The sequence below is a fragment of the Cnephaeus nilssonii genome (assembly GCF_951640355.1).
Source record: "Cnephaeus nilssonii genome assembly, chromosome: 21".
Taxonomy (NCBI): Eukaryota; Metazoa; Chordata; class Mammalia; order Chiroptera; family Vespertilionidae; genus Cnephaeus; species Cnephaeus nilssonii.
Window position 1 is genome coordinate 39,793,350 of NC_137092.1, and position 24,702 is coordinate 39,818,051.

General features: G+C 43.3%; 1 protein-coding gene across 6 annotated transcripts in view; it reads left to right on the plus strand.

The window, feature by feature from the left end:
• Positions 1-24,702, plus strand: part of NME7 (NME/NM23 family member 7) — a 104,879-nt gene that overhangs the window by 13,609 nt on the left and 66,568 nt on the right. For 5 of the 6 annotated variants that reach the window (XM_079761037.1, XM_079761039.1, XM_079761036.1 and 2 more), the window contains exons 2-7: positions 4,344-4,451; positions 5,136-5,302; positions 9,611-9,721; positions 11,967-12,017; positions 13,108-13,315; positions 18,859-18,964. In XM_079761037.1, coding sequence (XP_079617163.1) covers positions 4,344-4,451; positions 5,136-5,302; positions 9,611-9,721; positions 11,967-12,017; positions 13,108-13,315; positions 18,859-18,964 — 751 coding nt within the window. Of the gene's footprint in view, positions 1-4,343; positions 4,452-5,135; positions 5,303-9,610; positions 9,722-11,966; positions 12,018-13,107; positions 13,316-18,858; positions 18,965-22,384; positions 24,648-24,702 lie in introns of those variants that run through there. The other variant, XM_079761041.1, reaches the window with a different exon arrangement.

Here is a 24,702-nt window from a genome sequence, read left to right on the forward strand (position 1 = left end):
ATAATACCATCTCTCTCGGAATGTTGTTGTATAAAACACGTAAGGATTTAGAACTGTGTACTTGGCACATAGCAAGTACCTAATGGAAAGTGTGATCTCTGCACTATTATTGTTCTTGCCATGTTGACCTGTAATGATTTATTTACATATTTGGGTTTTATAGCATTGACCTCCTTTAAGTCAGGGATTGTTTCTTGGAATTTAAAGAATGTACCACAAAACTTGGCACCAGATAAACAGTTGAAAAATATTTTGGGAACGAATAAGTCAGTGCATGAATGGGCTGTCTGGTCATCTGTGGTCTCTTTCCCCCCCCATTTTTTTTATTGTAAAATACACAACATAAAATTTACCATCTTAACCATTGTAAGTGTACAATTCAGTGGTATTGAATACACTCGATATTGTGCAACCATACCACCACCCATCTTCGTTGCTCTTTCATCTTGAAACACTGAAACACTATAACCAATAAAAAAAAATACTCTGTATTAATGGAGGCGAAATAAAGACATTTCCAGGCCAACATCCGCTATGTCTTTGAACCCACACCACTACGCCATATTACTGTGGCCTCTGCATCTTTTCTCTGCCACGTACACCCTTCCATTCCATGAACTGATTTCCTTCTTTAGGAATCATGTCCCTTGCCCGGGCCTGGTAGGACACATCTTAAATGCAGGTGTCAGAAACTTACAAAAGGGCTCCCATGGCCTCCTACAACTCTCGAATGACTCTCGCTCTTTACACTGTTAGTGATCTCCTGTGATTTCTTATGGTCGCGGTCTCCTTGGTGCTCAGCGGCACCTGGTAGACAGCTGCCCTCTCTCACCAACCCTCTCTCACTGACTCCCTCACAGTTGCTCTCTGCCTGAGAGGACTCTTGGTTTCTTGGTTTGTTTTCGGTTGTTGTTTTGTATTCCACTTTTCTAGTTGTTCTTGGGAGATACCATGTGTTTGCTATAAGCTACTTTGTCAGCCAGAAACAATAGTTCTCATAAACAGTAGTCTATTCTTCATATGAATACTGTTTTCTGGATAGTGTATGTGCAGAATTCGACTACCTGCCTCAGAATTCGAGTGCCATGGCCAGTTCTGTGGGTAGGCTACCTGGATCAGTGGAGGTGCCAGGGGCCCTGGGCTTCCATTGGCCTGACCACCCTGCCCTTCGCCTTCCCTTTCCGGTAGGTAGATGTGCCTCCTTTCTTCCATTTTGTAGTGTTCTGTATTTATTTTCGGGCAAAGGCACTAGTTCAATCAAGTCTTTGAGTGGATGAATATTTTATTATAGATAGTAAAAATTTAATAAGCTACTAATATTCAAATTTTATATTAAAAGAGTACAATACTAGAAGGCACAGTGAAACCTAAGCTTTAAAAGTCTGTATTTATGCGCTAGCTGGTTTGGCTCAGTGGATGGAGCATCGGCCTGTGGCCTGAAGGGTCCCGAGTTCGATTCCAGTCAAGGGCATATGCCTGGGTTGTGGGCTTGACCCCCAGTGGGGGGCATGCAGGAGGCAACCAATCGGTGGTTCTCTCTCATCATTGATGTTTCTATCTCTCTCTCTCCCTCTTCCTTCCTCTCTGACATCAATAAAAAAATATATATTTTTAAAAGTCTGTATTTATAAGAATCAAGAAAAAACGTCTGATAAAAAGCTATTACAAATGTCATGGTTTGTCTTTTATTTTACTTTTATTTCATCTTGACTAATAAGCATTATTTAGCCCAGTCAGTGTGGCTCAGTGGTTGAGCATCCACTCATGAACCAGTAGGTCATGGTTCAATTCTGATCAGGGCACATGACTGGGTTGTGGCCTCGATCCCCAGTAGGGGGCATGCAGGAGGCAGCCAATCAATGTTTCTCTCTCATCATTGAAGTTTCTATCTCTTTCACCTTCTCCCTTTCTCTCTGAAATCAATACAAATACATATATTTTTTAAAAGCATTGTTTAAATGTATCATTTATGGATGATTGTGGGGAAAATGAAATAGTGTGTTAAAAACTATCTACATTATAGATATGAGTATACTCATAAACATAACTATTAGAATGTAAGTGTATTATTAACATAATTCACATTTATAAGTGAATTATCAACATTCATATACCTTAACCTGAGACTCAGACATTAAATCCAGAATTAGCAACAATACTCCTAGATTCCTTTTTTCATCCCTCTTGATTTTGCTATTGTAATGAAAGACTTTGGGGGCTAAGACCTTTTTAATAACATGTTTGATGGGAAATACTGCTTAAGTAGTCAAGGAGGGAGGGCCCATCTTAGACTAGTTTTTTCATCTTATCCTCTGTGTTAACCATAAGAATGCCCCTGGCAGACCTCCAACCAGAGGGAACTTGAATGACCAGGGGCCCCTGCGACTGTGCTCTGCTTTGCCGGTAGGGCACAGGGCGGGCTTTCCAAGGGTGCCCAGCCAGGGCCCGGGAGGAGCAGGGATGCCCTGGAAGGCAGGAACCACTCTGAGGGCTGACTGGCTCGGGCACTTTCTCTCTTGTGGTTGTGCTGAGCCTTCCCCAGACTGCCAGCAACCCAGGAGGATCCCATGGATCCCCCCACTCTGTCCTCCATTCAGGGTCGGACTTGTCCTGAGGTCCTCAGCTCCCCCGTTCCTCCCCCTTCTCACTGGCAGGAGTTTCCCTTGCAGAATCCTCCTTCATGGCATCTCATCTGCTTCTCAGAGGACCTGGACTTACACATTCTCCTACAATGTCTATAAAAAGCAGCCCAGCCGGCATGGCTCAGTGGTTGAGCATTAGCCTATGAACCAGGAGGTCATGGTTTGATTCCCGTTCAGGGCCATGCCCAAGGGTTGTGGGCTCAATCCCCAGTGAGGGGCAGGCAGGGGGCAGCCGATCAATGATTCTCTTTCATCATTGATAAGTCTATCAATCTCTCTCACTCACCTTCTCTGAAATCAATAAAAAAATATATGTTAAAAAAAAAAGATACTATCAGGTTAAATTACTAAGGAGAGAAAAGGTATCTATACTAATAAAAGGGTAATATGCAAATGGTCAGGATGCCCTCACGCGTAATGGCCGGTCAGCAGGCTGTGTGCACAGCAGGCGCGGGTGGGCGGGGACTTGCAGCATCGGGGACTTGTGTCACACTGTCACAATCCATCACCAGGAAGCCTGGGGCCCGGAGGCCTCCATGCGCCTGCGCCGGGGGTCCAGAGGCCTTCGTGCTATGAGGCCTGGGGGTCCCTCGGCTCCACACAGCGAGGCCTGGGGGTCCTGTGGCGCGGAGGCGGGACCACCGGCTCCAGCCTAGAGGCAATCCATTGAGGAGCCCCAGGTGGGTGGGCGGGGCCTACCTCTTTGGGGCGATGGATCACGGAGCTTCCACACTGTGACAGGGCACAGGCCAGCCTGGGGGACTCCCCCCAAGTGCATGAATTTCCTGCACTGGGCCACTAGTCTATTATAAAAGCCTAAGCGACGGTTTGACCTTTCGACTGGTAGCTATGACGTGCACTGACCACCAGGGGGCAGATGGTCAATGCACAGGCATGGAAACATGGAACAGACTGATGAACCTCAGAGGGAAGAGGAGAGGGGGGAAGGTATGAAGAGATTAGCCAACGATCTTATATGCATACTAGAGGCCTGGTGCATGGATTCATGTACTGGTGGGGTCCCTCAGCCTGGCCTGCAGGGATTGGGCCGAAACCGGCAGTCCGACATCTCCTGAAGTGTCCTGGATTGTGAGAGGGCACAGGACAGGCCGAGGGACCCCACCGGTGCATGAATCCACTCACTGGGCCTCTAGTTTACTAAAATTTTAATTGTAATAATATGCTATTACTGTTAGATACTTAAATTTAGGAAAGTTAAAGCTTTATGTAATTGAGAGCTAATCACTCAGAATTTTTTTTCCATGGCAGTTTATTGATTGTGTATGTGTAAACTTGCTTTTGGCAGGACTGAATTATTACAGTTCTAAAAAGTGTTTTAAACATGGTTGATTTACTCAGAAAGACTGAGTGGCTGTGAGGTATCAAGCGGTTCTTAAGCCATGTTCAAGATATCTAAGGATATTTAATAAATCAGGGGCGCATATCTGAGGATGTGTTGATAACTGATATATTGTAGAAAAGCAGAATAATTCAATATAAGTATAACAGATGGGTTGTTGTACATATTTGGTAACTCCTGTTTTCAATGTACCTTATTTTCTGGCGTATAAGACGACTTTTTAACCCAGGAAAATCTTCTATACACCCAGTCGTCTTATACGCCGGAAAATACGGTATATGATTTCTACAAGGGTGCCTATAATGTGTGTATTAGTGCTAAAATCTTCCTTTTTCTTGCAGAATCAGAGTGAAAGATTCGTTTTCATCACAGAGTGGTACGATCCAAACGCTTCACTTTTTCGCCGGTATGAGCTTTTGTATTACCCAGGGGACGGATCTGTTGAAATGGTAAATGAGCCTTTCTTTGTTTGCAAGTGGGCAAGGGAGCAAGGATGGGGTAGGGAGAGGAATGGGCTTGCCTTTTAGATAGTGTGTCTACAAATACTTTTCCATGTATATTTTTAATGGGGATTCTTTTTTGGTATTATAATTCCAGTTTATTTTTAAGTGTTGAAAAATAGGAATTAATATTTTTTGGTTAGAGAACTGATATTTAGTAGCTCTAGATAAGGCTGGTCATGGTCACAAATATGTCCCCGTTATTGAAAGCTGGCACCTCTGCGAAAGGCCCGATTGAAGAAGACCAAGCTGAGGTCCCGCTTATTTCTTCGCGTCCCTTCCTTGGCAGCCCCTTTTACGGGCGACTCCCTTTGGCATTGGAGATTTGTTTGGGTGAGAAAGCAGACATTTGGAGTTTCTCTGGGATGTCAGAGGTAGTGACTTGCTGAGATGATTTGGCAGTAAACACATCGTTATAGTCAGGGTTTTCTTAAGAAGTAGCACATTTGTAAGGAGAATTTCTTAAGTTATTACTGGAGTAGACTCTGAAGTACAGAAGTTATAAAAGAAATTAGGTCTGCTTGTAGCGAAGTGAAGCAGAATGTGGCCTGTGTTTAATAAAGCAGCAGGAAGGGCTCTTCCTAATCTCAGAGATGAACATTCCCTCCCATCACTGCTGTCGTTCGGCTCTAGCATGACGTGAAGAACCGCCGCACCTTTTTGAAACGGACCCGGTATGACGACCTCCACCTAGAAGATCTGTTCATCGGCAACAAAGTGAACATCTTCTCCCGGCAGCTGGTGCTGATTGATTACGGGGACCAGTACACAGCTCGCCAGCTGGGCAGCAGGAAGGAAAAGTAAGGAGCCGTGCGATAGTCTTTTCATTCTGTCAACATTGGCTGGGGACCGAATTTTGTGGTGTTTTTTTTCTCTATCTTGTTTTTACAATGTAGATGTTTTTCAGTGACCCAGTTCAGTGCTGAGACATTTTTAGAATCCCATGGACCGGATTCTGTGATTTCCTCCTCACGTGGCCACCAGGGTGATGCCCGTAGTCTGAGGCAGTGATTCTTTTCTGCAGGAAAAGAAATACCAACTTTATCCACCCACAGCAATCGTAGTAATATACATCCAACCGGAAGCAGAATATTGGAATAGAAAAAGTTTTGGTGTATGGGATAAACATGGCTTATGTGGGGAAAGTAGTACCTTAAGCTCTAGACTTTCATTGGTAGATAAGTACATGTACATTTAAATATGTTGTGTTATTGGTATTTTTGTACATATTTCTACCATTTTACTCCTTTTTTTCTTTTTTAGTTGAGGTCTAGGTTTGTGTCTGTCAGGTCAAATTTGTGATTATGGTGTTCACACCTTTCACATAGTCACGATTTTCCCCCCAGCTAATTCTGTCAATTACCAAGGTTGTGTCAAAATGCCCCACTATACTTGTCATCTGTCTACTTTTCCTCATAGCTATGTTCATCTTTATGTTATAATTTTGAGGGTATGTCACTAGGTTTTTAAATTGTTAAATCTTGGAAAATTGAACTTTTGCTATTATGAAGAGATGGTCCTTATCTCCAGCGATGGACTTAACCTTGAAGTCTCCCTGGTGAGGCAGTAGCTGCCCTGGCTTTCCTCAAATGATGTTTGCATGGTCTGCCTTCTTTCATCCGTTTTTAAAATTAATTAATTAATTACTTATTTATTTTAATCCTCACCTGAGGATATTTTTTCCATTGATCTTTAGAGAGAAAGTGGCAGGGGGAAGGAAGGGAGAGAGAGAGAGAGAGAGAGAGAGAGAGAAACATTGATGCAAGACACACCGATTGGTTGCCTCCCACATGTGCCGCCACTGGGGATGATTGCCACGTGTGTATGTGTGTGGGATCATGTGTGCTGTGTGTTGTTATGTGAAGTAGTTGAGATACAGGATGAAGTGAAGTTCCTCCTGGGAGGGACTGTGTCTGCTCCGACTGTTGCCAGGAGGCATTGTAGCAACCTGGATGACCGCTGAGTTCACAGTTGGAAGTTCCCAGACCACCTGGGTGAGGGGGACTTGTGCTGCCAGCGCATTCCAGGCCTTCTACCTGGTTCACCCTCAGGGTGGAGCCGCCCGCCCCAGATTACTGTAGAGCATCCTCTGTGGGGTCTGCTCCCTGCGCCCAGGGACCTGGGAGTTAAAGTTCAGATCTGCTCAGCAGGCGGTGCTGCCAAGTTAATGCAACGTTCATTCCCATTTTTCTTTCATTTTGGTAGCAATCATTGTTTAATACCTAGTCAGTTTATCTTTGCTTTAGAAAAGTACTTGTCCTTGTTTTTAGTTTTCCGTGGAAGGATTGCTCTGAATAGCTTTGCATTGCTGTGAGTGGAAAGCTCTGGCTCGGCCCTTCCCTCCAAACCACAGCTGTCTCACAAGGCTTCTCCCTCCCCCTGGGCAAGCACACACTCCGCCCTCGCCAACAAAACTTAAAAGAAACCGTAAATTGGGCCTCGGGTTGCTGTTTGAGGATGGGCTTCTTCATGCTTAGGGAAAGGATGAATACCTTTGGGAACAGTCACGTAAACTAACGTGGTGAAAGTTGACACAGGCGTTTCTGCAGGTGGGCAGCGTTCAAGGAGTCCACAGCGCTGTGCCGTCCAGGATGTCGGTGGGACAGTGTGCGATTTGTCATCTTCATCATATCCATATGCATCCATACTTGCAATTTCCATTCTGAGCCTGAAGGTGTAGGAAGAACATACTTTCTGCCTGACTGTGCGGATTGTTGCTTTTCAGAAATCCCTATCCTGCCCAAGTCTTGTGAAGGCTGGCCAAACTTTTTCACTCGCCACCTGCTGAGAAGTTTTAATGTCCAAGGACGGTTTTCATCCTTCTTGGTTTTCTTCTGAGAGCATCTCATGCCGTGTGCTGCAGAGCTTGCCTCAGAGCAGGTGTGGGGAAGGTCATTATGGTGATGCCCCAGGGAGCCACCCTTCCCGGCTGCTGTGTCCTTGACTGTCCCTTTCACCTTGACACTGGACTTCACTGTGTGGCTAGCATTGGCCAAAGAGACAGCAGCAAGTGTGGTCCAGGGGTTGCTTGCTAAGTGCAGGGACACCGGACACGCGGCTGTGCACGAAGGAGCCCTGCCTGGCCTCCTGAAGGAGGAAGGGCCACAAGGAAGGAGAGGCCTCACACCCAGCAAGCCCCCAGCCAGACGCAGCTGCGTGAGCGACCCCACGTGAAACCACTGCCCAGCCAGCCCACAGGATCCTGAGGAAGGGGTTCGAGCCGCTGCATTTTGGGGTGGTCATCCTACAGCAGCAAAAAGAAAGGCACTGTTCGTACTGGTGCCATCATCACTCTTCAATGACGCACATGATTGCTGATGCCTGTCTTATTTTCCCTCCAAAGTACATTCTAATTGTCATCTACGGAACAGTTAAGCATAAAAGATATGACCAGGGTTTAGGATTTTAATTGCAGTAAGCAACCCTTTGTCTCCTGTAGGCATTAAAAGAGAAATCAGAAATGCATCTTAAACTAAGTCCTGTCCATTTCGTGTTTTTCACGTTGCTTCTTGCTTGCAGACGCCGACGAGTGCTGATGTGTCTGTGTTTCAAGAGCTGTGGTTTGCAAAAGTTCTCCCAGAGTTCAGCATAGACAGTTGATGGGTTTGGCTTGTCATATTTAAATAATGTGAGCTAAAAAGGGACTCGTTTTCATTGTGTTCAATGAAGCCGTATGATATAAAATACTGTAGGAGACTCATCTGCTCCAAAACAAAGAAGAAAGATAGTCTGGTACTGAACAGACCAAGATGAATAATTTGTTTTTCAAAAGTTTTAATAGCCAGCCATCAGTTACATCCAGCTGTAAGTGAGGCTGTTTAAATCATGGAAGCCTCAGCCAAGTGCGTCTCATTGGAGAAAAAAAGCCCGACCAATCTCCATCTGTGGATCCGTGAGTTAATGTCGTGTCGTACAACTGAAAATGAAGTGGAAGTGGCTGCTGTTCTTGACCACAATCTTGGGTCATATACACTGAGTGACTCACATCGGTCTGATTTTCATCTTGCATTTGTAATTATTTCCAAATCAATGTATAGCATACATGTTAAAGCCAATGAGACCAGAAATCAAGCTGGAAATAGTAGCCTTGGGTTTTGTGATGATGTTCCTTTTAATAACATTAATCGTGACAGATCTGTGGTGCAGGAAAAGTGCAGACTGGGAATGTCGTCAGGTGGCTGTTTTGTTCTGAAGATGCCACTGTTCGGCTTTGAGATCTTAGCCAAGTTGCCTTTCTAGGACCAGTTTTCTCATTAGTAAAATGAGGGCACCCAGGTGGTCTCCATCATCAAAAGTCCATTAGTCCTGTGGCTTCGGAGGGGAGTGCATTGCTCTGGGGTAGCCTTGGAGGAGACAGATTTAACAAGTTAGGGTGGGCCCTGCCGGCGTGGCTCAGTGGTTGAACGTCGACCTATGAACCAGGAGGTCACGGTTCAATTCCCGGTCAGGGCACATGCCTGGGTTGCAGGCTCAATCCCCAGTGTGGGCGTGCAGGAGGCAGCCTATCAATGATTCTCTTTCATCGTTGATGTTTCTCTCTCTCTATTCCTTTCCCTTCCTCTCTGAAATCAATAAAAATATATTTTTTAAAAAGTTAGGGTGGCGTTTGCTGACCATGTTCATCACCAAGTGTGAAGGCATTTGGTTCTTTGTGCATCACTCATGCTATGAATATGAATGCGAATAATATGTAATTGTTAATAGAAGAATTTATAATTATTTCCCATCAATGTATAGCATACAAGTTAAAGACAGTGAGATCAGAAATCAAGCTGATAATATATTTAATACAACATTTTAGAAAATTTTTTCTTTCATAAAATGTATTCTAAGAACTAGAACTTTTAAAAAAGCGTTTTCCAACTTTGGCACATTAAAATGACAATTTTAATGTACTTTTCCCTAAGCTATTATTATTGTTATATTGGGTACCTTGTTTTGATTTTCTGGGGGGAAAATAGTTAACTTAGTTTGCAGAAGTTTTTAAGAGACCTTCAGTGCACTTCTCTTATAATTTATTGTGATGTTTGAGTAGGGAGACAACCACTGCTTGGGAATTAAAAGTAGAATCTGCTGAGCTGCTTTCAAACTTCTTTCTTTCTTTGCAGAACGTTAGCCCTGATTAAGCCAGATGCTGTTTCAAAAGCTGGAGAAATAATTGAAATAATAAACAAAGCTGGGTTTACTATCACCAAACTCAGAATGATGATGCTTTCAAGGTAATTTGTTGATAATTTTCAGTTACATAATGTCCAGTTCCCTTTTTTTTTTAATCACCTTTTATCATTCATCTCATTGTTTAAATTTTTAAAATCTCACACTGAACGATAAATAGAATGTTATCTAATTAGAATGAGAAACGCAAGGCAGCTGGCAAGCAGTAGCTGTCAGGTCCTACTGCCTCATTCCCTGTGTTTCTTCCACAGCCCCATCTGCAGTTGTAACTCACGGTGTGCTCAGTGTAATCTAATACATCAGTAGAACAGTGTATAGAAATGAAAGAAGGAGAAATGAATGTTGCATTATTCCCATTTATATGGGAGTGTTATTGTTGAGATTTTCAAAAGTGATACATTGGAAATGTTTGTATTTAGCTCCACCCAACCAACATATATGTAATTGGGAAATATACCTGTTTACTATTCCATTCTATCTGAGCAGGTGCTTTCTAAGTTTACCAGGAAGGCAGGAGGCTTATATTTCAGAGCACAGAGTCTAGAGCTAGTTTGCTTGTAACGGTGCCGCTAACTAGGTGTGTAACTGTGAACAGTTGATTTCTGTGCTTCAGTCTCTTCATTTGTGAAATGTAGGTCATCATAGCACCTGTGCCAGAAAGTTCTCATAGGGCCGATATGCGTTTACTGTATGTCAGGTGCTTTGAGAAACCCTGGCCCATTGTAGGTGTACCTCTGTGTTTGCCGTTAGTAGTAGTAGCATTATTACTAGTGATATCATTATTTCCTGGAAACCAAGGTCATGACCCTTTCTAAGTAGTCAGATTTGTCCCATTTCTGCAGGTATTGAGAATGCTTGCTCTTCTAGCAGGCAATGGGACTGGATTATGGAGATACATTTCAGTAGTTTCAGTGAGATGGAACATTTTTTATGTCGCCACACTTCCAGTGCCTGATGCTTTGGCATCAAACTTCCCATGCTAGAGATGCCCAAGAAAACTCTTCTCATTGTTCATACCATCTCATGCATCTCTATTAACACTACTCTCGAGTCTTGGTTTTACCCAGCTTAAAAGCTAATGAGGTAGCCTGGTGCTCTTCCATGGCTGCTGCAGAAGGCAGGAGACTTCTGGGTCAGAGACAGAGGACCTTGTTGTGGCACAGCAAGCAGCACGGACGTCGTGTTTGTGTTGGTTCCTCTTGCCTCCTCCGTGGCCATGGAAATAATGGGATATGGGCCCTGCTGGGTGTTGTATGCACAATTGATTGCATCACAGTGCGGAGCGTTGAACTTGGGTTACCACTGTTTCATCAGAAGCAGTAAACAAGCCTGCTCTTTGTACTGAAGAGACATGACCTCATCCCTCAGAGATAATCACCATGAACAGGCCTCTGAGAAGCGGCGGGATAAAGAGCGGTCAGGGCCTCACATTCCTAGCTTACCCAGAGAGACATGCGAGGCCCACCAGAGACCGTGGGAGGTCTGCTGATACTTCCGTCTTCTCTAAACTCACTGGCTCCAGCGTCAGTCCCTCCATTAGCATAGTCTCTCAGAGGCAGCCGCCGAGTTTCATCCTGCTTGGTCTTTCTAGTTCTTGGATCAAGGCTTCCAGTTAGTAAATACTTCATGGAAGAATCAGTGGTTAGATCCTGTGAGAGACCGGTGCGTTTCTGAATAAAACCAAGCAGCTCTTCTCCAGTGGTGATACACTTGTTAGTATCTCTTCCATCGACACGTTTTAAGGAAGAAGGAGATAAGAAGGATGGGGAAAATTCATGAACTCCCATCGCGGTTTCAGTTTTAGATTTTGAATGGAGATAACTGCGGGGCCAGGGACATGTAGGAAAAAATAATGAAACCGTTTTAGTAGTTTAGTAAGATTTTTCTTCTTTTCATTGATATTAAAGATTATGATTGTGTGTTTTTTCTCTTTTGGCAGTTCAGTTGTGTTGAAAGAATTGGTTGTTTTGTAGTCTTGCTGCTGACTCTTATGAAATACCACATTAATGAGTTTTTCTGGCATGCAGTGTTACCTCATTGTAGACTGCAATACATATATCCATTTCAGTTTTGTGAATTCTTTCCCTTAATCTCTAGAATTTTTTTGAAGTTAGTAATATGGCATATGCAAAAAAATGGAAAGGAGGGGTATTTGAGCAGAATATTTGGTTAAAAAATAATTCACATTCAGGTAAAATCAATAGAGGGTTTTATTTTTATTTTATTAATGTAAGCTAAAATAATTTCCTTATGTAATTGCTAAATGTTGTCATTTTTATTATTTTATAGGAAAGAAGCAGCAGATTTTCATATGGACCATCAGTCAAAGCCCTTTTTTAAGTAGGTACTGAATTGGAGGCTAATGGAGAATGTCCTGGAAAACGAGTCATAGTTTTACAATTAAAAGTTTTGTTATATGAGAATAATCTGTCAAAAGAACCCCAGCAACATCTTGCAACTGCAAAGAAGTATTTTATTATTTTAAAATATATTTTTATTGATTTCATAGAGGAAGGGAGAGATAGAAACATCAATGATGCGAGAGAATCATTGATTGCCTGCCTCCTCCTTGCACCCTATTGGGGATTGAGCCTGCAACCTGAGCATGTGCCCTGCCCAGGAATCAAACCATGACCTCCTGGTTCATAGGTTGATGCGCAACCTTGGAGCCACATCAGCCGGGCAGCATGAAATGATTTAAAAAGTCAGTACTGAAGAGGGTTGGCTCATGGGACGTGGTTCCCAGGGCAGGAAGTATGTGCAACAGTCAAGATTTAAAGGCACAGAGGGCTGTGGTGCCCTGCTCCTCTCTCCAGGAGGGTCCCGCCTCTCTCAGCTTAGGTGAGAGAGAAGCATGGGCTTTCTTTAAAAGTAGACTGTCTCCACTAAGCACAGGAGGAGAAACGGCATCTCTTAGCTCACAGTTAAACTTGTCATTGTTGCCTTGTACACAAATAAAGTAAAAAAATGAGGTTTTGTTTCTCATATCTTGGGGTACTGTCTGACTCGGTGTATGTGTAGGCTTTGAAATTTAAGATAGGAATAAGTCACTGCAGCTTTTATGCTAATAAAAGAGTATTTCTTGAAGGCCTATTGATTTTTTTATAACTAGACAAACTCAATGCTTATTGATTGAAGCATAGATCAACAGGATGCATTTTAAGGCAGCGAAATAGTCTCAGTCCAATGAAACTGTTTTTTCTGCTCATAGTAATTGCTTTGATAGCACTAGCAATTCAGGCCACTGCAAGACACTTGATTTATGAAAAATGCATCTTGTACACTTAAAATCCACTATACCCAGTAGTTTTGAGATTGTAATATCCATGTATGTGTTGAAATACTCATATTCTAATGTATCCTTGTTGTGAAGAGAGATGCCTAGTTTGCCAGAACAATGAAGCACATCCATCTTTCACCTGTTTCCTAGTGAGCTGATCCAGTTCATTACAAGTGGTCCTGTTATTGCCATGGAGATTTTAAGAGATGATGGTATCAGTGAATGGAAGAGACTTCTCGGACCTGCCAACTCTGTGGTGGCGCGTGCGGATGCGCCTGGAAGCATCCGAGCCCTCTTCGGAGCTGATTGCATCAGAAACGCAGCTCATGGCCCCGACTCCTTCGCCTGTGCGGCCCGGGTAAGGTGTTTCAAATACGGTCACTCAGTTTTGGTTTTGGGAAATGTTTGATGTCAAAGTTTAGCATTTCCGTCACTGCTGATGGAGGGTGGATCGATACAGCTGATCTCGTAGTAGAGAAAACCTTGACCTTTGCCTGGGATTAAGCAGTGTTTCAATGATACATCTCCCCCGGGAGCTGGTAATCTGGTTACAGCCAAGATAAGTTTTCTCCATTTAAAATATTTGTCCCACTTCTTGTTCCAAAGACTGAACTTACTAAGGCTCATCAATGTTTGAATTATTGAGTGTATGTGAGAGTACCAGTTTACAGACAATGAATATTCAAAAAGAAGGCATCATTGGATATGTTCTCTCCTTGGCTCCCAGCACTCTAATTCCAAGTTTAACATCCTTTTCTTTCCTATATCTACCTAGTGTTTATGAAAAAGTTTTCCTACATCATTCCTCATTTTAAATTCACACAAATAAGGTATTACACTGGGTTTATACTGACATTGAGTTAACGAAGTGCAAGTTTATTCTTGGCATCAAGAGACATTTCTCAGTTCATTTAAGATGGTTTTTAGTCTGGTCATGTTTGCAGTTAAATAATATTAGACAGTTTTATAATAATTGACTTTGCTTACAAGTCTATTAGTAAATCCCTTCAGCTGGCCTTTCAAATGAGACCTTGCATCTGATCACTGTGGTCCAATCACCGTTATATTTTCTGGGCAACTGCAGAAGCCTCCTGATTCTTTTCTTTTCTCCTGTTACTCAGTTTATGGAAATTTTATCCTGCCCAAGTAAAATTAACTGTGCCCAGGGTGGCCTTCTTAACAACAAATTGTATTAACAAACAATTGCAAACCCTTCCATGAACTTTTGTCTCTTGTGGCATAGCGTCCAAAGCTCCCCCCAACCTGGCCCCTGCCTCTCTCTACACTTAACCTCTCACCAGTCTCTCCCTTCCTGTGTCCCAGGTGTATGACCATCTTGCTGCTCCTACAATGGCCTGCTTCTGCCTGACTTATTCAGCCTACAGCCCAGAGGGCAGTGTGGTTGGATGGGGGGAGGGAGAAGGGGCAGATGAGGTCACAGAAGTGGTCATGTGGTCCTGTAGACCCTGGTAGTACAAGACTGTTGGCCTTAATGTATGTTAATTCTATCTCAACAGAACTTAAGGAAAACAGTAACAACTCTGCTTACCTGTTACCACTTCCCTGGTTCTATGCACGGCACCCTTCCTTGATGCTTGCTCCATGCCCACTGCATCCCTCTGATTCTGTATTTAGCCTCCTACTAGATGGGAATTCTTAAAGATGTCTAATTTATCTTCATACATCAAGGATCTAGATCACAGGTGTTTTAAAAGTTTTGGAATTAAAAATGATAAAAAAAAAAACCCTAATGTTTATCAAGGCTCACTGTGTGTATCACAGGCACAGCTCTAAGCAGTGGAGTGCCTCATTTAAATCTCAGACATCCTATGCAGTTGCTTGTTATCCCAATTTACTGGTGCAGAAGCAGACTCAGTGAGTTTACGTACCTGGGCCACATGCATGACCACTCCCTCCACTGCGTGTACTGAAGTAGTAGCCTACTCACCGTCTTTTAGAATGTGGAAGTCATAGGAATTAGAGAAAAGAAATTGTGTCATCAATAATTCTGTCAGCAGCATTTACAGTTTACTTATTTATGGCATACTAGAGGCCCAGTGCACGAATTCATGCACCAATGGGGTCCCTTGGCCTGGCCTGCAGGATCGGGCCGAAACTGGCTCTCTGACATCCCCCGAGGGGTCTCAGATTGTGAGAGCGTGCAGGCCAGGCCAAGGGACCCCACCGGTGCATGATTGGGGCCAGGGAGAGTCGTAGGAGGTTGGCCAGCCGGGGAGGGACTGCGGGAGGGCTCCAGGGCATGTCTGGCCTGTCTCACTCAGTCCTGATTGGCCGGACCCCAGTAGCAAGCTAACCTACCAGTCAGAGCTTCTGCCCCCTGATGGTCAGTGCACGTCATAGCGAGCAGTTGAGCGGCCTTAGCATGGCATTAGCATATTATGCTTTGATTGGTTGAATGGACAACCAGACAAATAGACACTTAGCATATTAGGCTTTTATTATATAGGATTCTTCCAGCTCGTTTCCTTGATTATTTATGTAACCTGCAAAGTAAACACCATTTTACATGGTTTTAACTTAATTACTTTTTTCACTTAATATTATACCATAACATTTTTCCATGTCACTAGATTACTGTCAAAAGAATACATTTTAATGGCTGCAGACTATTCTCTTGCATGGAAATAACATGATTTACTTAAATGTTTCCTTTTGAAGATTAGGTTTGAGGTTTTTCTCATATTTGTAAATAAGGGTGCATTGTTCATGCCACTTCATATCTCATTTCTTAGTGTTTTGGATTATTTTCTGATAGAAGGGTTTTTATTTGATATTAGGAGAGTATGTAGAGAGAAAGTTTGGTATTTTTCAATGTTTTAATCTGGAGCAGTTACAAAAATAATCTCTCTATATAAAAGCCTAAACGACCATTATGACCCAATGATCAGAATGACAGGAATGACAGGTCAACCAGTCACTATGACACACACTGACCACCAGGGGGCAGACGCTTAATGCAGGAGCTGCCCCATGGTGGTCAGTGCACTTCCGCAGCCAACTTCCCACGGCCCCTTCCCCCATCCGGCCCAGCCCCAATGGGCCCCAGTCGGGAGTGGAGCCGGCCGTCCAACCTCCCACTGCCCCTCCCCCTGACTGGCCAACCTCCTGCAGTCCCTCCCCAGAGCTGGTCTGGCCCTGATTGGCCCTGATTGCTGTCCAGACTGAGGGACCCCACCGGTGCACGAATTTGTGCACTGGGCCTCTCGTCCTATATAATAAAAGGCTAATATGCAAATTGTCCCCACGGGTGGGAGTTTGACTGACCAGGAGTTAGATGTGCGCTGACCACCAGGGGGTGACGTGGAACATGGCGGGTGTTGCTGATGTGGTGTTGGCAGTGGGCAGCAGTGGGGGTGATGCCAGCCCTGATGGCCCAACGAGAGCAGGACAGCAGCGGGGGGCGGGGCCACTGAGTGGGTGGTGCCAGTCAAGGCGGGTGTGAGCAGGGGCCCCTATCACCCCGCCAGTTGCCCCACAGATCGGCCCTGATCGTCAGCCAGGCCTAGGGACCCTACCTGTGCACGAATTTTGTGCATTGGGCCTCTAGTCCTCTCTAATAAAATGGTAATATGCAAATTAACCATCACTCCGCTACATAAGCCACACCCACCAGCCAAACCATGCCCACCAGCCAATCAGGGCAAGTATGCAAATTAACCCCAATCCAAGATGGCTACAGCCACAGAGAGCAAGGTTTCCCAGGTAACAGAGCAAGCCAAGCTTTCCATAGCCATTGCAGGCCTAAGCCTCCATTCAAGCTACAAAGTTTCAATTATTGAAGGTAAACAAATTCAAACAAATGGCGGCAGAATGGAGCTTGAGAGAGCAGGCCAGGGTTGCTGGCGGCAACAGGGGAAGCAAAGCTTTCCGCACACCCTGGCCGGGCCCACCCGCTTAAGGCTACAAAGTTTCAATTGTAGAAGGTGAATTAACTGCCACAGAAATGGCTGCCGGAGCCCCAGGCTTGGCCCCAGGCTACAAAGTTTCAATTGTAGAAGGAAAATAAATTCCAGATACCAGGACCTCCCCTTGGGTTGCCAGGAGGCATGGCCGGCCTGCAAACCACCACAGGCCCCTCGCTCAGGCTGTCCCACACCCCAAGGGAAACCCCACCCTTATCTGTGACACCCTTCAGGGCAAACGAGCTGGCCCCCACCCCTGTACCAGGCCTCTATCCTATATAATAAAAAGGTAATATACAGATTGATCATCACTGCAACACACAATATAGCTGCCCCCATGTGGTCAAAGATCCTGCCCCCATGTGGACACAAGATGGCCACCACAAGATGGCCAGCAGGAGAGGGCAGTTGGGAGGCACCCGGCCTGCAAGGGAGGGCAGTTGTGAGGGACCAGGCCTGCAAGGGAGGGCAGTTGGAGGTGATCAACCCTGCAGGAGAGGGCAGTTAGGGGTGACCAGGCTGGCAGAGGAGGGAAGTTGGGGGCAAACAGGCTGGCAGGGGAGCAGTTAAGCATCAACCAGGCTGGCAGTGGAGTGGTTAGGGGGTGATCAGGCTGGCAGGCAGAAGCGGTTAGGGGCAATCAGGAAGGCAGGCAGGCAAGCAGTTGGGAGCCAGCAGTCCTGGATTGTGAGATGGATGTCCGACTGCCCGTTTAGGCCCGATCCCACCAGGATCGGGCCTAAACGGGCAGTCGGACATCCCTCTAGGAGTCCCAGATTGGAGAGGGTACAGGCTGGGCTGAGGGACAACCCCCCGCCGTGCACGAATTTCGTGCAATGGGCTTCTAGTATTTATATAAATTACTATGTGCAAGTTTGGGAGAAACTTTTAACTGGCAACCATTTATTTTTATAATTAAAGATATGAATGTAGATTAGTCAAATGCTTTAGTGAGGTTACCATAGGATCTTATCAAGGTGAAATTTATGAAAAAGTGCAACTATATGCTTTACAATTTGTTAAATAAAATATAGTATAAAAGCAATATACTTAAAGCTTATCAAATTGAGTCTGAATTTTATTTAGGGGAGAAAATTATATATCTTTGTCCTTCCTTACTGGTCAGTTTAGGGAAAAGTAAAGGCTAAAAGGAGAGGAGCTTTATGGAAAATATTTAAGCAGCTCAAATCACAAAGTAATATGAAAATTTTTTTGTGTAACTTTACTTTCTGTGAAGTCTCTGAATTACCGAATTTTCCAGCGTATAAGACGACTGGGCATATAAGATTTTCCTGGGTTAAAAAGTCGTTTTATACGCCGGAAAATACGGTATATTGGACTATATTGATGGGATTAGATATAATGGATTAGATATATTGGACTACCGTATTTTCCGGCATATAAAACAACTTTTTAACCCAGGAAAATCTTATACGCCCAGTCGTCTTATATGCTGGAAAATACGGTAGTAAAAGTGTGCTCTTGCAAATTTCGTTTGGATTAATAGTGGTAGAAGCTTAGAGATAGGGAAGTGTGTTTAAATAATTAATGGGACTGATGAGTGTGACCATCTTTGACTAGTTCACATGGCTGGGTTGTTGTTTCAGTGAACCACATGTAAAACAACACAGCGTGGCCTGGCCGGTGTGCTCAGCGGTTGGTCGACCCATGAACCAGGAGGTCATGGTTCAATTCCCTCCTGGGGCACATGCCTGGGATGCAGGCTTGGTCCCTAGTAGGAGGCATTCAGGAGGCAGCTGATCCATGATTCTCTTTCATCATTGATGTTTCTGTCTCTCTCCCTCTCTTCCTTCCTCTCTCACACTTTAAGAAAACACTGCCTGGATCTAGCTACAAAATATGGTTCATTTAATTTAGTTTTATCATAGGACTATAGTGAGTATTTAGTTTTAACTAACAATAGTTCTGATTCTTGACCTCCATTTTACACATGTCAGTCATTTCTCTCTATTTCTAGGAAATGGAGTTATTTTTTCCTTCGAGTGGGGTCTGTGGACCAGCAAACAGTGCTAAATTTACCAATTGTACCTGTTGCATTATTAAGCCCCATGCCATCAGCGAAGGTAAGTGCTATGTCGAATACAACATGTCCAATTCATTTTGTTCATAGAAAAAATGAGCAAATCCTTTCGGAAATGAGATGGGATGTAATTTAAAAAGAATCCTTAAAAAACTAGAATATCCTATATAATAAAAGCCTAATATGTTAAGTGTCTAGTCATCTGGTCGCCCGTTCAACCAATCAAAGTGTAATATGCTAATGATATGCTAAGGCCGCTCAACTGCTCCCTATGACGTGCACTGACCACCAGGGGGCAGATGCTCCGACAGTTAGGTTAGCTTGCTGCTGGGATCTGGCTGATCGGGACTGAGTGAGATGGGCCGGACATGCCCTGGAGCTCTCCCGCAGTCCCTCCTCGGCTGGCCAACCTCCCACATTCCTCCCCGGCCCCGATAGTGCACCGGTGGGGTCCCTCAACCTGACTTGTGCTCTCTTGCAATCCAGGACCCCTCAGGGGATGTTGGCTGAGGGACCCCACTGATGGGCAAATTCATGCACCAAGCCTCTGCTTCTAAATAATAAACATAATTGAATGGATTAATTTTTTTCTTAGTATTAAAGTAATTCAGGTACACAGTAGAAAATATAAAAAAGTTTAAGTAAACAATAAAAGTTACCTGTTTTTAATTATCCTGAGATAGTCATTGTTCACATTTTGATATTTCCTCCAAATCTTTTTATTCTGCATATGTATGTATATGTGTGTAACTGACACATGTGAATGTAATTAACATGTTCAAGATATAGATCTATAGGCTGTGGTTTCAATTTAATTTTGGGAGCAGTTTTGGCTACACTTAATTCTTAATTAATATTTTAATAGTTGTACACTATGCAACCTTATAGATGTGGTATAAGAGTTGGATACTTAGATTGTTTCCGGTTTTTTGATGTTAAGAAGAAAGCTTTGAAGAATATATTTGTATGTAAGTATTTGACACTATCTCCAGGCTTTTCCTCTGGCTAGTTTCCTAGTAGTAGAAGTATTGGTTGAAAGGATATGAGCCTTAAAGATCTTGTTGCATAATTAATACTTCTTTGATTATCTAGGAAGTATTTTAATATCTTATAGATCCTTAGGACCATAATTAGAGGGGAGCAACATGCATGATGGGTAATAAACATTCATGGAGAACTTACCACTATGTGCCAGGTAGCAGACTGAACACTATCTCTTTTAATCTCAGCAATCATGTCAAATAGGTGGGTTTGTCATTCTTTCCCAGGTACATGAGGCTCTATGAGAATAAGTCATTTCCCAGGTTAGCAGGGAAGCCAGGATGCAGACACTGGTCTCCTGTCACCTCTGGTTCTTCCTCTACACCCACTGTTCGGCAGCAGTCCCGGCAGAGCATCACGTGGTGTAGCAGTAACATTTGCAATGGCTGGGTTGACAGTCTATGAAGAAAATGGGAATTTATGTTACCCTCACTTTTCTTCCCTGGGCATGGACACACACACACACACACACACACACACACACACACACAATCAATCAATCAATCAATCAATATACAGACACATTTTAATGTGATGAGGCAAATTCTTATTTAAGGGCCTCAACTTTATAAAAAGCTTATCTTTGTCACTTTAATACATTCAATTTGATCTTTATCTGATTTTATTTTTTCTAAGGAAAAATGTGATGCATGGAAAGAGAAATAAAATAGAATACTAGTTATAGCTCTTAATAATTGCATAGATAAATATAACAAATCTATTTAAAATGATTATATAATTGAAATGATGTCACATGACTAATTTTATATTTATACAGGTTTAAATCCTTTTTAGTCAGAGCTGTTTTTTAAAGATTAACTATATTTCATGTATTCATATTTGATACATAGCATTTGAGGTAAATGCGTTAAAGTAAAAGGAAATTTTGTAAAATTTAATCAAGTGGCAAAACACTTGAAACTTTGGCATTTCAAGGTGTTTTCCCCTCTTTTATTTCTAAACCTCAATTATAGGAATGCTTTAAGACTGTTTTGAAATGTGTAATTAACCCAATTTAGCTTAGAGTTAATAAACTGTGGCTACAATAAAATACAGTTTAAAGTTTCATATTGAATTTATTATTAGATTCAGTTGGCCCCCTTTCAATGGCTGGTTTATGTTTATCTTTTTCTATAATGATCCCATTTCCTGGCATATTTAATTTCACCCGTGGTCTAGTGTGGATCTGGGAGAAAAAGACGCTAAAGAAAAAGGTGTTGATAAGAGAGCAGCCGAAAAGAAGTAGGGTTGTTCCCTGAGGCTGACCACCAGCTCCCCCAAAGGCCAGGATAGCCTGCTGACCAAGCAAAGCGCAGTTGACTGCTGTTCCAGTGGAGAGAGCACACCTCGAGGAGCCTCAGGAGACTTCACAGGGAGAGGTCCTGGGCGGACTTGGTGGAGTGTCAGGTCCACCTTAAGAGACTGAAGGTGGCCTGTCAGTGCAGAGATCTGATGGACACTGGGCAGAGTTCGTGAGATCCGAGTTTAGGATTCGTGGAAACAGTGAGGCAGGATCTTAACCAAGTCTCCTGAGTACACAGTTGTTAGATCAGTGAGTTGTTTGCCAAGTTGAGGGGATATTGTGAAAGGGGGATCATTTGTGTGGTCTATTGTTGGTGTAAATGGACTTTGGGGAAGTTCCTGACATGTACAATGAAGTCATTTACTGATTTACAGCCTTATCTTGGTGGCTAGGAATTTCTTAGCACAAATAATAAAGTCATACGGATGTAGGCGCCTTAGTTCTTAGTCCTGTGGTTAATCTGTATGGATTCAGTGGTTAGCGTCTCCCTTCTGAGAGAGCTAGGAAAAAATACAGAGCGTAGTTTGTGGAACAGATGGTGGCATTCGTGGGCTTGTTATATATGTCGATTGAAATATATTTTGTCTTTTGGGGGACTCAGATTTTAAAAGGGAAGAAAAATAAGGCAAATATTTTTGTGTTCTTTTTTTCTTTTTTAACTTCGAGATGATGCAATGCGTTTGTTTTGATGTCCTCAGTATTACTTATATGTAGTTAGTTCAATTCCATTGATAAAATAAGTTAATTTTACCCTGAAATCAGGCTACAACAGGCTTGAATCCTGGCTCCACTACTTAATCTCCATGGGCTTCTGGGTAACCGACTTAGGTTAATCTCTTTCCGCCTTATTTCCTCATCTGTGAAGTGAGATTAGCAGTATCCCTTCTTCACAAGGTAACTATGCATTAAATGTAATGGTTAATAACTAACATTAATTAACTATAAGGATTGTCCCAGGCCCAGTGCCCAGGGCTGAGCTGAGTGCTGCGTCAGTGTTGGACATTCTTACTGTGATGAGTACTCCTCTACCGCTGCCATGACTCCTACCGTAACTCCTTAGTAACAATGCAGAGGCTTAAAATGCTAACAAAACCCACCATCCACATCTGCCACCCACAGAAAGAAAGAAGATCCATCTCATTGTTTGAGGAACTAAGCGCTGTCCTCAGTTAAAGTCTGGTGTGCGGGAAGTCCGTGACGCGGTCATTGCTTCTGTCTGGTGGACTAGCAGCGTCCTGCATTACCTGCCCTGGCGGCCCGGGAGGCTGGCACTGGGCACGAGGAGGTGGCGAATCGGGAGAGCGGCCTCTGCACTTGCCATGCCCCCAAGTTAGCCTTCTGCAGTATCAGAGCCCGAGTTCTGTCGGAAATCTTTTCTTCAGCAGATTTATGCATTGAACAGTTTGGCTGCGTTGTTCATAACATGGTCCTTTCTGAAATCCAGTTTCCTTTAGTCTTTAAACCCAGGTGTTCTCTTACTCTGTGAAATTGTGTAGAAAATTCTCATAAAAGATAATTGTGTTCTGTATCTTAATGTTATGTTTTGGCTGTAAACATTCTGTTTTCATGGAGGCTGTTGGAAAGTAATTTTAGATTTTATTTTTAAAAAGACATATTGTCTGTCTGCAATTCACTTATTAAGAAGCACATTATTTAGTAGAATATTGGCCACTTTGTAAATGTAACACCAGAATTATCTCTGATCTGCTAATTGAGCAGGAGGACTGTTCTCAGCAAGGTTATGTTCATCAAGTTCCTTACTTTTATCAATCAGCTGTTCTTACCCAGAGCCTCTTTCAGAGGTTCAGTTTCCTCCCTGAATGGTAATTTTGATGCTCAATAGGCCAAGAGCCCGAGAAACACATCCACCCTGTGGAACTTCCTGAGTTTGGGATGATTAATATGATTACATTCCCGCCTTTTCTATAGTAGATTTTCCTCAAATAATTTAGCCTCTGGAATACTGTGGTAGAGGTGTGAACTTTTTGGTGTAAAGAGATTGGATGTAAACATCGTAAATCTAACTCAGTTTCAATAAAAACTCTTGGAGTGGGCCCAGTTTTGCTTAGCATGTCACAGTTGCGGAGTTTTGTGGTTGTTTTATGTTCTATCTGAAACAGTAAACAGGAAGGGGCTTTATAAGATGGGACAGAGTCAGAGTGGCTTGCAAAACTAAAATATGAACTACCTAACCCTTCACAGAAAAAATTTATTGGCCTTTGCATACCGTGCATTTTTAATGGACCCTGCCGAAATTTTAGCACTTGTACCTAACTCTGAATTTTTTAATAAAATGTGGACTTGCTCACTCTCTCCAGATTTTTTTTCAAAGACGAAGATTTTAGAATGTTTAAAACAGCTACTGGAATCCCCTCCCATCTTCCAAGTTATTAATGTGAGAATGTCTGTTCTCCTTTCAAACGTTTTTACCTAACCTTATTGTTGTATAAATTATATAGCATAAACACACATGTTCTAAGCGTGCGGTTCTGATGTTATGTTACAGTGTCTGAGGTCTCAGTCACGAAGTCCTGCGTGTATAAACCTGGTCTTGTCTGATGCCTCCCTAGAGACACTCGGAGGATGAGTAGACAGACTGACTGTTTGAATCCAGTGTCACTGTGTGGAGGAGGACTGACCAGGCCCCACTCTGCACCTTTCTGATTAGTGGGGCTCTGTCCATGACAAAGCAATGAGAGGTCGCCCTGTCCTTTATCTTCAGGCGTCAGGCTTGCTCTCCCCACCCGACTGGAATAAAGAAGCAGCTGTTGCTAGGCAGCGGGCACTAGCACCTAGCAACCGTGATGTGAGCCTCAGGAACCGCGGTCTCCCTTCAGAGCTTAGTGATGTGTGTGACAAGCACAAGACCGATGCTCGTCTGTCTGAATTTGAAGGAACACAATGAAGGGATGGCCACGAGCCCGTGGAAGTCCTGGGCACCTGGCAGGGATTATTGTCGGATGTGGCGTTCGGATACGATTACCCTTCTATGGCTCGACGCTTGCTCGGAAAAATTTCTTAGCCTCTCTCAGGCCTCATTTTCTTCATCCGCAAGATGAAGGCGACAGGACCTACTTCATAAACAAGTTAATACATGTGATGCACTTAGAACAGTTTACATAGTAAGTGTTCAAGAAGGGTTAGCTATTAATAATAGTAATTGTAATGATTCTATCACGACACATTTTTTAAAACCTCGAATCAGCAGTGTTTCAGTTATCTGTTGCTTTATAACAAACCATCCCAGAACTTAGCTCCTTAGCAACAATGTGTTAGTCCACACACTTCTGTGCGTGCCCTGGGCTCCCTTGGCGATCCTTCGTGGTATACCTGGGTCACTGCGTGACTTCTAAGGTAGGCGTCTGGAAGGTCAGAATGCAGTTTTTAGCTTTCGTAACATTAGGAGTACACATGTTACAAACTAAAAATACTACTTG